The sequence below is a fragment of the Saccoglossus kowalevskii genome, chromosome 16, assembly GCF_978046115.1.
Source record: "Saccoglossus kowalevskii chromosome 16, keSacKowa6.1, whole genome shotgun sequence".
In the NCBI taxonomy this organism is placed as follows: domain Eukaryota; kingdom Metazoa; phylum Hemichordata; class Enteropneusta; family Harrimaniidae; genus Saccoglossus; species Saccoglossus kowalevskii.
The window spans coordinates 19858357-19873826 of NC_140656.1; the positions used below are offsets into that span (position 1 = coordinate 19858357).

The 15470-nt window shown below is 35.1% G+C and overlaps 1 protein-coding gene and 1 long non-coding RNA gene across 2 annotated transcripts in view; one reads left to right on the forward strand and one right to left on the reverse strand.

The window, feature by feature from the left end:
• On the forward strand, positions 1–3159 carry LOC144354648 (uncharacterized). The gene is made up of 3 exons (XR_013420982.2): positions 1–75; positions 1100–1218; positions 1467–3159. It is a non-coding gene; the product is annotated as an uncharacterized LOC144354648 (long non-coding RNA).
• Positions 3160–4438: 1279 nt separating this feature from the next.
• Positions 4439–15470, reverse strand: part of LOC102808307 (telomerase-binding protein EST1A-like) — a 33414-nt gene continuing 22382 nt past the window's right edge. Inside the window, exons 13-20 of the mRNA XM_085491187.1 lie at positions 15240–15337; positions 14986–15089; positions 13299–13481; positions 12479–12628; positions 11996–12149; positions 11417–11631; positions 8990–9071; positions 4439–6076 (exon numbers count right to left, since the gene is read on the reverse strand). Of these exons, the coding sequence (XP_085347313.1) occupies positions 5940–6076; positions 8990–9071; positions 11417–11631; positions 11996–12149; positions 12479–12628; positions 13299–13481; positions 14986–15089; positions 15240–15337 (1123 nt within the window). The 3' untranslated portion in view covers positions 4439–5939. The remainder of the gene's footprint in view (positions 6077–8989; positions 9072–11416; positions 11632–11995; positions 12150–12478; positions 12629–13298; positions 13482–14985; positions 15090–15239; positions 15338–15470) is intronic.

The following is a 15470-nucleotide window of genomic DNA, read 5'->3' on the forward strand; positions in this document are numbered from 1 at the left end:
GTTATCACCATCGAGTGCTAGACGTATATTGAAATGTAATTTGTTCAACGGCTGGTCTGAAAATATGTAATTTAGGTATGTTTAAAGTTTTACTGCTTATTTTAAGTGTTGAGTTAAATGTTATACTACTCGTACCCCAAGCATTGACGCACGTACACACAGGTGGACTAATTCTTATCACACGTCAACTGGAAACATTGTCTGATATGGATTGCATATACACTATGTACTAGTTTTTAGGGTTTTTTTCAAGATACAAAAAAAATAATACCCAATAATATACAGTGTAACTATAAATGGATAACAAGATATATTTTCATCTGACTGAATTTTATTTGAGGGAAAAATACAAATCAAATCAATAAATACCATCTTAAAAAATATATGGAATATTTTAAGCTGAATAAGCAACACATGCAGTTTTCATGGAAAACATGTCAATATTTATTGATAGTACTGGTACACACGCTTGCCAAATGTAACTTTGATCTCTCCTTCATGCCAGCCACAAAATACACTCTGTGCTGAATAAACTACACACAGCGTTAGGGGAAAACTCGTCAATATTTATTGACAATTACAACCATTCTGAAAATTATTCGGCCAGCAAGATGGCTTGCAACTTTGCAAAAATACTTTTCGATTGACTTGATGGCGCTATTGCATTGACATACCTACACTCAGGTCATTCTACTATCAAAATATTGTCGTATTTTTTGTTTGATTAACATTCTGAAATTATATCTCTATTACCATGTACACTAGTTTTACCATACTAGAAGTGTACTATTTCTTTATGGTAGTGATAAGAAATATAATATTGATGAAAATTATGCATTCTGTTCGACCCTCCAAAAATCAAGCCTAAACCTTTGTGTCAGCAAAATTTGCCCCTCAAAATGCAAAAATTAACATTTCAAAATTTTCAAGGGGGAGCATGTCCCTAACCCCCTAGTAAGGTCACGCCTTTGGCCCCCCCACCCCCCACCCCCGCATGAAAAATGTTGTGTACTGGTAAACATTTTGTTACACAAATGTAGTATCTATCGATGTCTGTGTTTTGTATGATGCTGATGTGATTTTATCTTCCTATTTGTAGAATTAAATGACCAATTATGGAAACTGTTATAATATATTTGATGTTATTTATTGGTGTGGTGTTCGCTGAAGACAATAGTGGACAGGGTATTGTAGATGTTCTCAAAGCTCAACACCTTGGTAAGAAATGACTTGTTATGCTCTGATATTTATCTCCCCTGCAAAGTCTTTTCAGTATAATTTGAGTAATACATTTAGTTTGTATTTATTGCTCTGGTTCATAAACCATTGACAAAACCGAGATTGCCTACTTTGTTTAAAAATGTTGCCGAGTACCTGCATTATTTTGTCTACATTATTTGTCTGTCTGTACTTAAAGGGATTTTGATGACATTAACTATTAATTATTTTCTATTCATTTCATACAGGTTTGACAGTCAGTGTGTTTGCTGTGTTGGTGGTATTATATGTTGGCTTGGCAGTTTTTATATACAAACCAAGATCCAGTAACAACACAAGATTTCAACCCTTAATGAATGAAATGGACTGAACACATTTCATTGAATACTGGCACTCCTATTTAGTGTGATCAATTTCGCATAATTACAAATGTGACTTTGCTCACATAAGGAATGCATGTATCACTCATGTGTCATTACTGTCTTCATAACCGTTGCATATATATTTTATTTAAAGCGAGAAGATCGTCACCTGCGCACGCGCGGGAATTGAGTCCCAAGTGACAATAACAACAGGCGCTAAAAATGCAAAGGCTCATGGGTAGCCACTTGTTTGTAAACAATGACACGCTATGGCCATCTGACGCATGCGCAGGTGATGACTCCCCCGCTTTAAGCAAGCCTTGAAATTCACAGAGACATCAAAAGGTATTCCCCTGATACCCAATGTTATTCTTATGTGCTGAGGCCATTTTAAGCTCCGCTGTCAACTTTGTTGAGTGGAGCTCGTCATATGAGTCATATTTTTTACTTCTTTGATTTCTTCTTGAAAACTACAAGCCTGATTGCTTTAATTCTCTAATTTTAAATATTTTTGTAATTTTTAGTAAAAAGTGATATTTTCTACTTCTTGTTGAAAACCACAAGTCCATACATACCGGTATAGGTGCTACAAGTGAACCTCTCTCATATTGTTCATTTTATGATGATATCTGTAATTCTCCACTTTAGATAATTTTTGGTAAAAATGATAACACGCAAGTCTGATTGATTTGGCCTTGAATATTGGTTCCTTCTTAAGTTTAAGAATTCTATAGGCCATCGCACTGTGATGTGTGATAACAAATGACACCACTGATCAGCACTGGCATACAGTCTGTTGTTTTAATAACAGTTCCTGTGTTCCACGTACATAAAAATGTAATAAAAACTGAAGCGAACATCATTGTTATTTATCTTTTTTTTATTCCTTGTTTCGCGAGTTTTTATAAGGCAATTTTTTTGAGGAGGGCGGAAAAAAAATAAAATTAATTCTTTTTTTCATTAGATTTGTGTGATTCTCAAAGAATTGTAAGTGAGATCATTGAACGGAGAGAAGAAATGAAATAAAATTTTATTCCATGTATAACCTTGTTTCTCATCTGCGCGAGACTTCGGTACTTTGATCATGATACTCCCCTGAAAATGCAACTTGGATTTGTTATGCGGTGGTCGATAAAAAAATGAAGATAAAAATAATATTTTTTAGCATTTTTTTTTTGCGCTTACAAGTCGGCGGGCGCGAGAAATTACGCTGAAATAAAATTACATTTTTTATTTCATTTTCGGCTCCTGTTCATTCGGCGGGTTCGCGAAACAAGGGGTAATAAAAGTCTGGCCTTAGGTGTGAATGATTGATCCTTGCCAACAAATCACTGTGAACACGAACACACGCAAAACGTAAACAAGTGCGACGGACTATAGATGTCTATCTTTTATTAAAACGTAAGCTTCATTCTATGTGCAATAAGTTTTTTTTTTTATATACCCGGTATGTAAAATAATTTTCACCATTGGAAGAAATCTGACTGTACTGTATTGTGATATTAAGCAAATGTTCTATTGTAATAAAAATTATATAATATAATTATTAATATTTAATAAAGGAAGATTTTGTCTTAAAGTTGTATTATTATATATATTGTATTCGTAGATCTTGACATTTGAAGTATGATGTGCCATATACTCAAGATACTTACAAATACCTAAAATCTATGGTTGTGAATGAGTTTCCAGCATTCTAGCGGATCACCAATTCTAATCACAAAAATTTCTGAAAGAAGATTTGAGACAGCTTTCTTAAGAAATCAAAATTCGAAATGATACAAGCAACCCCTCCCCCGAATTGTTTGAATTAACACCCATTTTTCAGTGTTGTGCATGTTTCTGTAGCAAGATTTTAGATTACACAACAGAATTTTAGGTTGTCAAGTTAAAAAAAACAAATTAGGTGATGAGACTCACAAATGCCTTAATTACTGATTTTGATCCATGGCTAGACATGTGAAAAAATTCAACTTAGTTTAAAAGATAAAACAGCTTTAAGGTTATTAGCCAATAAATTCACAAAATCAAGTACCCTTGATATTTTACAGATTGAATCGGAGAGAGTAGCCACACATCCAGCACAGAAATCATTTGGTGCAAAGATTTTGACCTGCTCATCTGAAATAGCAGTTGTTAAATTTGATATATGGCACATGTTACTTCATACGATAAAGGCTACCAACAAAACATGGTCTTTGTGGTTTTCTTGTCTGTAGGTGCGAGTCTGTTTTCCCGATATCTCAAGAACCATTTTTTGGGTTTCAATGAAATTTGCTAGACAGATGATGTGGGATATGTGTTCATAATAATGACCGGATTTGCTCAATAATTAGCCATATTTAGCTTTTCCTGTGATAACGAATTTAAATGAAACTTGGTGAATAGGTGTGCTTGGGGATTTCATAAACTTATTATCGGTAGTTTATAGTAGAAATCTGTGAATATTAATTACCTAATTTGCATAAATTAGGTAACTTTTCAATACTAGTATCTCAAGAACAAATTACATGTAGATTTCATTGAAACTTCTCAGACATCTCAAAAATGCTTGTCGAATTACAATGAAATTTGGTAAATCATTGCTTTGGGGTAAACCACAAATTAAATCTAGATTTATAGTCAAACACTTCTAGTAAGTTCAGTTGTACAAGGTTTGATTCTATGAGAAAATGACAACATCACTGTTTTCATAGAAACAAGTTTTACTAGTTGGCTGTATATGCTGTATTCCTTGGGTAAGTGAAATTTAACTGATCACTCAAGGAAATAGTATCTGTCTATATTCATGATAGTTAGTAATGTTTTCACAACACCCGCACATGTACATTGTATAGTAGTGTAAGTAAAACATGGAGTCAACGGAAACAAACAATTTTATTTTATCCTCAATTTTGTTAAAATTACTTATAAAATAACTGATGAAATGCACTGTAATGTACAAAATGAAGCAAATGTACATTACCATGAGACTCTGAAATAAATAAATCCACCAATATTAAAAGTATATAGAAATTAAAAAAGTAGATGTCGGCAATTATGCATATTTCCGTTTGGATTACACTAAGTTACACATATTAAGATCAGAAACATCAACCGAACTTGTTTACATTTGATTCTGATCATGTAGTACAAGAGCTTTTCAACACCTGGATGTCAGGTTTAGTCACATGTTATGGTAAGCATTCTTGCAAGCTCACCATGCTTCTTTCATTTGTAAGGTACATACATCATTCAAATGCACATACATTTATACTCTGTGCTAGGCAGATGTACCGTATAATTGTGTAGTTTAACAGTGAATGCTAATGATATAAGGTTATTACGAAGATACCTCAAAGTATGCACTCAGACAGTACGTCATGCATCGACCTCTGCTGCACGTTGGTTGATACTCCAGCTGTACAGTCTTCGTGTATACTTTGAGATATCCTCATAATAACATTGTTATTATACATCTTTCCTTCCAATGATACACCATGGGAATGCCGAAACCCAAAATGTTTAGAACAGAGTCCGGTCAATCATATTTGTTTTTATTATTAGAGGACGCTTACGCGCATAATCATTCCATATTTGGAATTCACATTTCCTTGTATGGTAGGATGAAAATACCCCGCAAAATTACGACACGCTGTAATTATGGCGTTACAATGACAGATGTATAATAATACTATTTATTTTAATTATTCCCTTGATGCCATGGTATAGATCAGAAAGAATGAAACACAATGACTACTATAAGGCAAGGGGGAAAAAATGATTTTGTCATATCTGCCAAAATACATACAATTTTGCAGGCACAAGTTGTCGACAAGTGGTTCAAGTGTAATTTGCAGTGAAAATTTCTCATCCTGATCAAAATTACAGTGTTTGTTTTGTGTTAGTTGCATCCAATGTCTTTCCCAAAGTCATTAAAAAAGATTTTAAAAAAAATGTAAATTACATGAGAAGCAGATTTTTTTCCTTGGCTAACCTAAATTACCAAAGATACCTACTTGTACAGATGTTAATTCTTGGGTGCACATAAACCTAGACTAGTTAGATGACTGTCATTAAAGTGAACTGGAAATTCATATCTTCTTCAAGAAAAGTTTAAAAACAAATTGATTTACTCAAAACTATCTCCACTTATTAGAACAAATTACATTTTTCTAGGCAGCAGAAAAGTATATTGCTATTTCAAACAATGAGAAAAAAAATTGATGAAAATATTATTAGAGATAGGAACATCATGCTTAAATAATCCATCGCTTCGCTTGTGTCTCTTTTCCTCTCATAGCTCTTGAGATCAGGAATCTCATCTTGGTCGCTATTAGCTTTGTGTAATACCCATGCAACACAGGTGAGCATCGGCTTTCAGCGCTTCACTAAGTCTGCCCATTGAAGGAAGTTAGGGACTGTCTTAGTGGGTACATTACGTGTATGTGCTTTCACTCTAAGATTGCGATCATCTGTCAGGAGCACCACCTCTCTGTGTAGTTTGATTGGGTCATCTGTAAATACAAAATCTGTAGTCAGTAACAAATAAGGTAATGTAGGACTGAGTAATGAAGCTCATGCTGTTTATTTGAATAGTTGACTGGCCAAGTTATTTTAACATATCTCCTGCAGAGGTTTTTTTTTTATTTTGGCTATCTGTTAAGGCTTTCAAACAGTAATGCGTTACTTTATCTATGCATCTGAAAGCAATAATTTATCCACAAAAAACATTTTGCCTAGCATGGCGAGAAGTTTATTTGGTTTTCCGGGAAAAAAAATCAGTAGCAATGGCAAAGCAGGCACAATGCTCCACACTAGTGTAAACCACTTAAATTTTGAAGGAGACAAATTCGTGTGGAAATCGATGTATGTCAATGCACAGTAAAACAGGCATTGCAAGCATCGCTGCAAGTTCGAAATGGCACAAAACATGCGATTGCGAGTTCACAATAGCACAAAAATAGGTGGTTGCAAGTTCGCAATGGCACAAAAATAGGTGGTTGCGAGTTCGCAATGGCACAAAAACAGCTGATTGCGCGTGTCCGCAATGGCACAACAAAATTAATTTGTTTGGCATCAGCACATCAATGTTGATCAACTTAGGGTAGTTATGTCTGTTTGGTGTCATAGTACATCAAGGTAAATCAACTTAGGGTAGTTATGTCTGTTTGGTGTCATAGTACATCAAGGTAAATCAACTTAGGGTAGTTATGTCTGTTTGGTGTCATAGTACATCAAGGTATTATCAACTTAGGGTAGTTTATGTCTGTTTGGTGTCATAGTACATCAAGGTAAATCAACTTAGGGTAGTTTATGTCTGTTTGGTGTCATAGTACATCAAGGTATTATCAACTTAGGGTAGTTTATGTCTGTTTGGTGTCATAGTACATCAAGGTAAATCAACTTAGGGTAGTTTATATCTGTTTGGTGTCATAGTACATCAAGGTAAATCAACTTAGGGTAGTTTATGTCTGTTTGGTGTCATAGTACATCAAGGTATTATCAACTTAGGGTAGTTTATGTCTGTTTGGTGTCATAGTACATCAAGGTAAATCAACTTAGGGTAGTTTATGTCTGTTTGGTGTCATAGTACATCAAGGTAAATCAACTTAGGGTAGTTTATGTCTGTTTGGTGTCATAGTACATCAAGGTAAATCAACTTAGGGTAGTTATGTCTGTTTGGTGTCATAGTACATCAAGGTAAATCAACTTAGGGTAGTTTATGTCTGTTTGGTGTCATAGTACATCAAGGTAAATCAACTTAGGGTAGTTATGTCTGTTTGGTGTCATAGTACATCAAGGTATTATCAACTTAGGGTAGTTTATGTCTGTTTGGTGTCATAGTACATCAAGGTAAATCAACTTAGGGTAGTTTATGTCTGTTTGGTGTCATAGTACATCAAGGTAAATCAACTTAGGGTAGTTTATGTCTGTTTGGTGTCATAGTACATCAAGGTAAATCAACTTAGGGTAGTTTATGTCTGTTTGGTGTCATAGTACATCAAGGTAAATCAACTTAGGGTAGTTATGTCTGTTTGGTGTCATAGTACATCAAGGTAAATCAACTTAGGGTAGTTATGTCTGTTTGGTGTCATAGTACATCAAGGTAAATCAACTTAGGGTAGTTTATGTCTGTTTGGTGTCATAGTACATCAAGGTAAATCAACTTAGGGTAGTTTATGTCTGTTTGGTGTCATAGTACATCAAGGTAAATCAACTTAGGGTAGTTTATGTCTGTTTGGTGTCATAGTACATCAAGGTATTATCAACTTAGGGTAGTTTATGTCTGTTTGGTGTCATAGTACATCAAGGTAAATCAACTTAGGGTAGTTTATGTCTGTTTGGTGTCATAGTACATCAAGGTAAATCAACTTAGGGTAGTTTATGTCTGTTTGGTGTCATAGTACATCAAGGTAAATCAACTTAGGGTAGTTTATGTCTGTTTGGTGTCATAGTACATCAAGGTAAATCAACTTAGGGTAGTTTATGTCTGTTTGGTGTCATAGTACATCAAGGTAAATCAACTTAGGGTAGTTATGTCTGTTTGGTGTCATAGTACATCAAGGTAAATCAACTTAGAGTAGTTTATGTCTGTTTGGTGTTATAGTACATCAAGGTAAATCAACTTAGGGTAGTTTATGTCTGTTTGGTGTCATAGTACATCAAGGTAAATCAACTTAGGGTAGTTTATGTCTGTTTGGTGTCATAGTACATCAAGGTAAATCAACTTAGGGTAGTTTATGTCTGTTTGGTGTCATAGTACATCAAGGTAAATCAACTTAGGGTAGTTTATGTCTGTTTGGTGTCATAGTACATCAAGGTAAATCAACTTAGGGTAGTTTATGTCTGTTTGGTGTCATAGTACATCAAGGTAAATCAACTTAGGGTAGTTTATGTCTGTTTGGTGTCATAGTACATCAAGGTAAATCAACTTAGGGTAGTTTATGTCTGTTTGGTGTCATAGTACATCAAGGTAAATCAACTTAGGGTAGTTTATGTCTGTTTGGTGTCATAGTACATCAAGGTAAATCAACTTAGGGTAGTTTATGTCTGTTTGGTGTCATAGTACATCAAGGTAAATCAACTTAGGGTAGTTATGTCTGTTTGGTGTCATAGTACATCAAGGTAAATCAACTTAGGGTAGTTATGTCTGTTTGGTGTCATAGTACATCAAGGTATTATCAACTTAGGGTAGTTTATGTCTGTTTGGTGTCATAGTACATCAAGGTAAATCAACTTAGGGTAGTTTATGTCTGTTTGGTGTCATAGTACATCAAGGTAAATCAACTTAGGGTAGTTTATGTCTGTTTGGTGTCATAGTACATCAAGGTATTATCAACTTAGGGTAGTTTATGTCTGTTTGGTGTCATAGTACATCAAGGTAAATCAACTTAGGGTAGTTTATGTCTGTTTGGTGTTATGATTACCTTTGTTATGTGGCATAAATGATCTCGCTTTATCATCACAATAAAATAAACAACATGACAAAATGATGTCATCATTGTTACCCTGGAAATATAAAGCAAAGCAGTATATAATATGAACAGCAATCAACACAATGTCTTTACATTATAAAACTACATAGCTACATTTGCATGCATTCCTTTCCTCCATCCTTCAACTCCTCCACCCATCTAATGTGTGTACCCTTTCTTCCCTACAACTCTCTCCTACATATGCATGCATTCCTTTCCTCCATCCTTCAACTCCACCACCCATCTAATGTGTGTACCCTTTCTTCCCTACAACTCTCTCCTACATATGCATGCATTCCTTTCCTCCATCCTTCAACTCCTCCACCCATCTAATGTGTGTACCCTTTCTTCCCTACAACTCTCTCCTACATATGCATGCATTCCTTTCCTCTATCCTTCAACTCCTCCACCCATCTAATGTGTGTACCCTTTCTTCCCTACAACTCTCTCCTACATATGCATGCATTCCTTTCCTCCATCCTTCAACTCCTCCACCCATCTAATGTGTGTACCCTTTCTTCCCTACAACTCTCTCCTACATATGCATGCATTCCTTTTCTCCATCCTTCAACTCCTCCACCCATCTAATGTGTACCCTTTCTTCCCTACAACTCTCTCCTATATATGCATACATTAATTGCCTCTCACACATATGAATGCATTTCCTTCTCACCCTCCCTACATTTCACATATACACATGTACCTTTCCTTTCCCTACTACATGTGTAGCTTTCCTCCTACATATTTATATATCCTTCCCTCAATCCTTCCTACCCCTACGTATGTATTATATATCCTTCCCTCCCCTTCAAGTACCCCTCTATCAATCCCTAACTCCTACATGTATACACTTCTGCCTACATATATATTCTTCCATACAGGTAACTCCCTCCGTCCTATCTCTATTTCATTCATAGCCCCAAGTTCCCTCTTTTCATCACAAATTCACAAAATAGTCCTGTTTATAGCTTGCACTTTCCTTCAGAGTAAAAACTGAAAATTTACTCAAATTTGATTGGTTGCATATCTCCAAAATTAGGGTTCATTCCAGAAATATTGAAGAATATAAGAACAAGCAGCCTGTCGGCTGAGATAGCTCCGCTGTTAGCAATGCACATGGCAATTAAAGAACAGAAGATATCATTAGAAAATGAACAAATCTGAGAGAGGTCCACATGTAGTACCTATATGTATAATATATCAAAGCAATCGGACTTGCGGTTTTCAACAAGAAGTCGAAAATATCACTTTTTACCAAAAATTACAAAAATATTCATCAAAATTAGAGAATTAAAGATATCATTATGAAATGAACAAATCTGAGAGAGGTCCACATGTAGTACCTATATATGTAATATCAAAGCAATTGGACTTGCGGTTTTCAACAAGAAGTCGAAAATATCACTTTTTACCAAAAATTACAAAAATATTCACCGAAATTAGAGGATTAAAGATATCATTACAAAATGAACAAATCTGAGAGAGGGTCACATGTAGTACCTATATATGTAATATCAAAGCAATTGGACTTGCGGTTTTCAACAAGAAGTCGAAAATATCACTTTTTACCAAAAATTACAAAAATATTCACCAAAATTAGAGAATTGAAGATATCATTACAAAATGAACAAATCTGAGAGAGGCCGACATGTAGTACTTATATATGTAATATCAAAGCAATTGGACTTGCGGTTTTCAACAAGAAGTCGAAAATATCACTTTTTACCAAAAATGACAAAAATATTCACCAAAATTAGAGAATTGAAGATATCATTACAAAATGAACAAATCTGAGAGAGGTCCACATGTAGTACCTATATATGTAATATCAAAGCAATTGCACTTGCGGTTTTCAACAAGAAGTCGAAAATATCACTTTTTACCAAAAATGACAAAAATATTCACCAAAATTAGAGAATTGAAGATATCATCATGAAATGAACAAATCTGAGAGAGGTCCACATGTAGTACCTATATATGTAATATCAAAGCAATTGCACTTGCGGTTTTCAACAAGAAGTCGAAAATATCACTTTTTACTGAAAATGACAAAAATATTCACCAAAATTAGAGAATTGAAGATATCAACATGAAATGAACAAATCTAAGAGAGGTCTACCCAAGGTACATATACACCAAGTATCAAAGCATTCAGGCTTGTAGTTTTCAAGAAGAAGTCGAGAAAGTAAAACATTGACACGGACGACGACGACGGACAATCACTCATATGATAAGCTCCGCTCGACAAAGTCGACAGCGGAGCTAAAAAAGTGCAAAAATATTTGGACGAGAAAGTCTGGTGGTGAAAGGGTTCAGATTCACAGATAGAGAAAACATTCACTCTACATGTACTATCGGTGGTTAAAAAACACTACATACCAATTGACCTTGTGGATCTTCGCTTCTGAATGCAATGGTGTCAAGTACGGAACCTCTACTTGTCACTGCTCTCATTCTGTTGTTATACCTTTCAAACTCATCTTCCAAGAAAGAGACCGCAGCATTTGCTGCTTCTTGTACTCGCTGTGCATGCATAGAATCAGCAAACTGTCCTTCTCTACTACCCTTGGCTAAACCATCAAGTTCATTGATGACTGAATAATAAAGAAATACAATATTTAGTAAGAATAAAGGATTATTACATCTGGTTCTAGGACTACACACCACACAGGCACAGCATAGAGAAGATCATTGAATCAATATAAGCAATGTCCAAACAAAAATCTGCTGACGCAAGGAGAAAATCATTCAATATATTGGATGGGCTATGTATCAGACAAATACAGTATATTGGCCCCCTCCATTATAATTGCTTAAATAAATGACGGAAAGTTAGTACGCTGTTTATAGTGTGTAAATTTACTTTTCACCTGGAATACATTTTTATTTTTACTACTGTGAATAAAATAATATAATTGTAATAAGGACAGATGATGTCATCATAGTAATATCACTTACCAACTAATGGGACTTCTAATGTATAAAGTGTACAAGCAACAATTGATTTGATTCCTTTCAAGTGATCAATAAAACAATTGGTATCTGGAACAAGATGTACAGGATGGACCTCGAGTTCAATTGGTCTGGCACTACTGTGTCTATCAACAACTGCCTATAATTAAGTACACAGAGAAATCATTTACATGCATGGCAGTAAATAACAAAACACAAAGACTATATTGATAACTTTCGTAAAATATTATACACAGTGTACAAGTCATGCAACAGAAACACTATTCTGTTCTCTGTTATATCGTTACCAGACTAGGCAGAAGTTGAGAACAATGTTGTAACATCACATTAATTCCGGAGCCATAGCAACATGATTCTCATAAAGTCAGCCGGGTAATACAGACTTTGAGAGCCAGACTAGATAAATTTGAAATAAAAATATAAATACAACATGCAGTGGATGCATGGATGCTTGGTTCCTTCACTAACCTTAATATGTTGTTCTCTCCTCTGTACTTCTTTTACTCTTTTTGTTAATGCGTCTTTTTGTGCTCTCAATCTGCCAATATTAGTAGCATCTGTATTCTCTAGGTTGCCTTCATCTCCACTACTCTCTATTATTACATCATCGTCATCTTCCTGTAAGTGCAAATGGGGAAATAATCATGGCAAAGAGAATCCCATCTTCGCTAGACAAGGTCTAAGTTTATTCGGCCAAGCCTCTAAACAGACCTTGGCAGAACGACCATCAAATATGCATATTCTAACAGCGCCCCCAGTAGTCAGTTGCGGCTAATCATTGTCCAATCAGTTTGCATGTAACAAATCCCTCTTTTGCGTTTCATTTTAAACAAAATGGCGGCGCCCATGAAACTTGATATTTGTGATAATAAAAACAGGAAGTGGAATTTTGTATTATAATTTAGTACGTCCAAGCTGATTGGGCGCCTTGTTTCGAGGCGTGCCCAATCACATCCCACTGCTTAAGATACGCAATTAGCCTATGCTAGCCTACACGGTATTGTGTAGAGGCCTATAGATCGAAGACACGGGACCGTGCGATTCGGATGATGAGAGAATCCCATGAGAGGCCAATTCTGTATACACCCTTTTTTATTGTAATCAAGTCAATCATATATGACAATTAGGCTAAAAGCACAGAAGCTCAAGAAGGCTATGAAGGCCAAATTTGCTTTGATGACTATAACGTGAATGTCTTGATGCTCCTCAAAATATTCAAATATTTTGGCGTTTGAATTGAGTACCTGTTTGGTCCTCCAGTGATATACATTTTATATACAACACTTACCTGTGATAGTCTATTAATCAAGTCTTTCTCATTGTCAACTTTCTCACTCTGTGCTCTAGTTGGTCCTATTGAAATGTAACAATGTTTCTCAACACTGTACGCTAATAAGGGATTATCCACGCCACATAAATATTCACAAAATAACAATAATTGTGATATGCGCACACAGTCCTCAGCCAATTGCTGAAATATAAAAAAATAATTGGGTTAATTTAAATCGAACATGATTTTAAGTATTGATACTGCTACTAGCACCATGCCAAATAATAATAATTTTAATTGTAATAATAATTCAATCATAATAATAATTAAGTATTCACAGAGGTACATTACTTGGGGTTTGTAACTACGGTGACATGATACCAAGATCCCGTCACAATCTCGCTCTCGCATAAACGTTCCAACTCAGAAAAAATGCGAATGCGCATGCCCGAGGTAACTAGGATACTGGGATGTCCAGGTGGATCAAAATAGCTGCCCACGATATGACGGATTACGAGAACTATATTTTCTGTACATTTTCGATGTATTACATTTTTCACTATGATGGTGACAAGAAAAGTTTATTTTTTTCATTACAAACCTTGAACATTGATATGCGCCATGTCAGAAGGTCGTTTGCCTCAGTCTCGCTATCTACGAGAAGAGACTTGAATGGGATCTTAACATGATGTCATCATACAGTACAATGCGAGTTGCAAACCCCAAGTAATGTACCTCTGGTATTCATAATCACAGAGAGAATATGCTCACATTAGGGGCAGCTGCACTATCAGCTGCTCATAGTGCACCTGCAAGGAATACCTAATTAATGTGAAAATTATGTATTCATTTTGAGCCAAAACTTCAGGCGATACACTTTTCCTATACATGCAAGTCTAATGATGACAAAGAAGGCTGTTCACAGTAATGTTTTAATCTTCTGTGAATAAAAAAAATAATGTTTTTTCAGAAAATTACTGGCAAAGACAATTAACATTGCTCTTACCCATCATTTCAATGTAACACAGGGTCAATGTCAAGCGTGACTTTTAGAAAAGGTGTACATGTGTATTGATCCTAACTTTGTTCTTTTGAAAGTGTACATTAACAAAAAATTGCTGGATCATTAAAATATGCCATATTTTGACCACAGACACACCTGAAATTTGCATGAGCTAAAAGGTTTAAAGATATTTATTTTTCTACATGTTCAGATACTATTGATGAAGAGTTATTGTCCATCACAATTAAACTTTGCAAAGCTCTTATGTGAATAAAATAATATTTTGGAAATGGAAATTCCCAACAGTCCGTGAAAGAGCAATGGCATTAGGGGTAAGTTTATCAGCTAGTAGATGTTTAGCACCACTACATGTATATAGCAACTTTGATCAAAATCTGCTCAGAAGTTTTTGTGATTTTGCATGGTTACACAGGCTGAAATGTGGTAATTAATATGCCCAAACATGGTACTTATGTACTAAATTTGATAAAAATTGGCTTCACGTAAATGTCTAGACATTAATTGCTGTAACTATCATATTACCTAACAGTTATTATAAAGTAGGAAACATCAATAAGTAAAAAACAAAGATCAATTTATAATTTATTGGCAAGAACCCATCCCACCCATCCCAAGTAATATAATTGATCCCCAGCCATACTCTCACTGATATAACTGATATTGTAATGTGTAAGACTTTACCATGTCTGTTTGTTTATCAATGTAATGTGGTTCTACTGATAAACTGAGTAGAGGTACAAATCCCGACATCATAACATCCTCTGGCACTACAACACTGTCATAACCTGCAGTGAGATAATTAGACAATTATTCTCAAACCAGTCAGAAGACAAAGGACTTACATGAAAGCGTAGAGAAAAGTTGGTTAGCATGGGGCAGAGGGAAGGTGTCTATATTATTAAAAGAAAGACTCATACACAGTCCTGCATACTTACCTTCTTTAAATTCTTGAATGATCGTAACTTTGGATATATCAACAGCTTTTAATAAATTGGCAAACTCTGCCAGTGAGAGCCATACATCTACAGATATACTGTATGCAAAACAACAGAAACATGTATAAAGAGGTGTTTTGTATTATATTCTAAACGCTGCTCATGAAACACAGTTATTATTGAATCTTGGTGTCCAATGCTACCTTGTGATGTGATAGAAGAAGAAGCAGT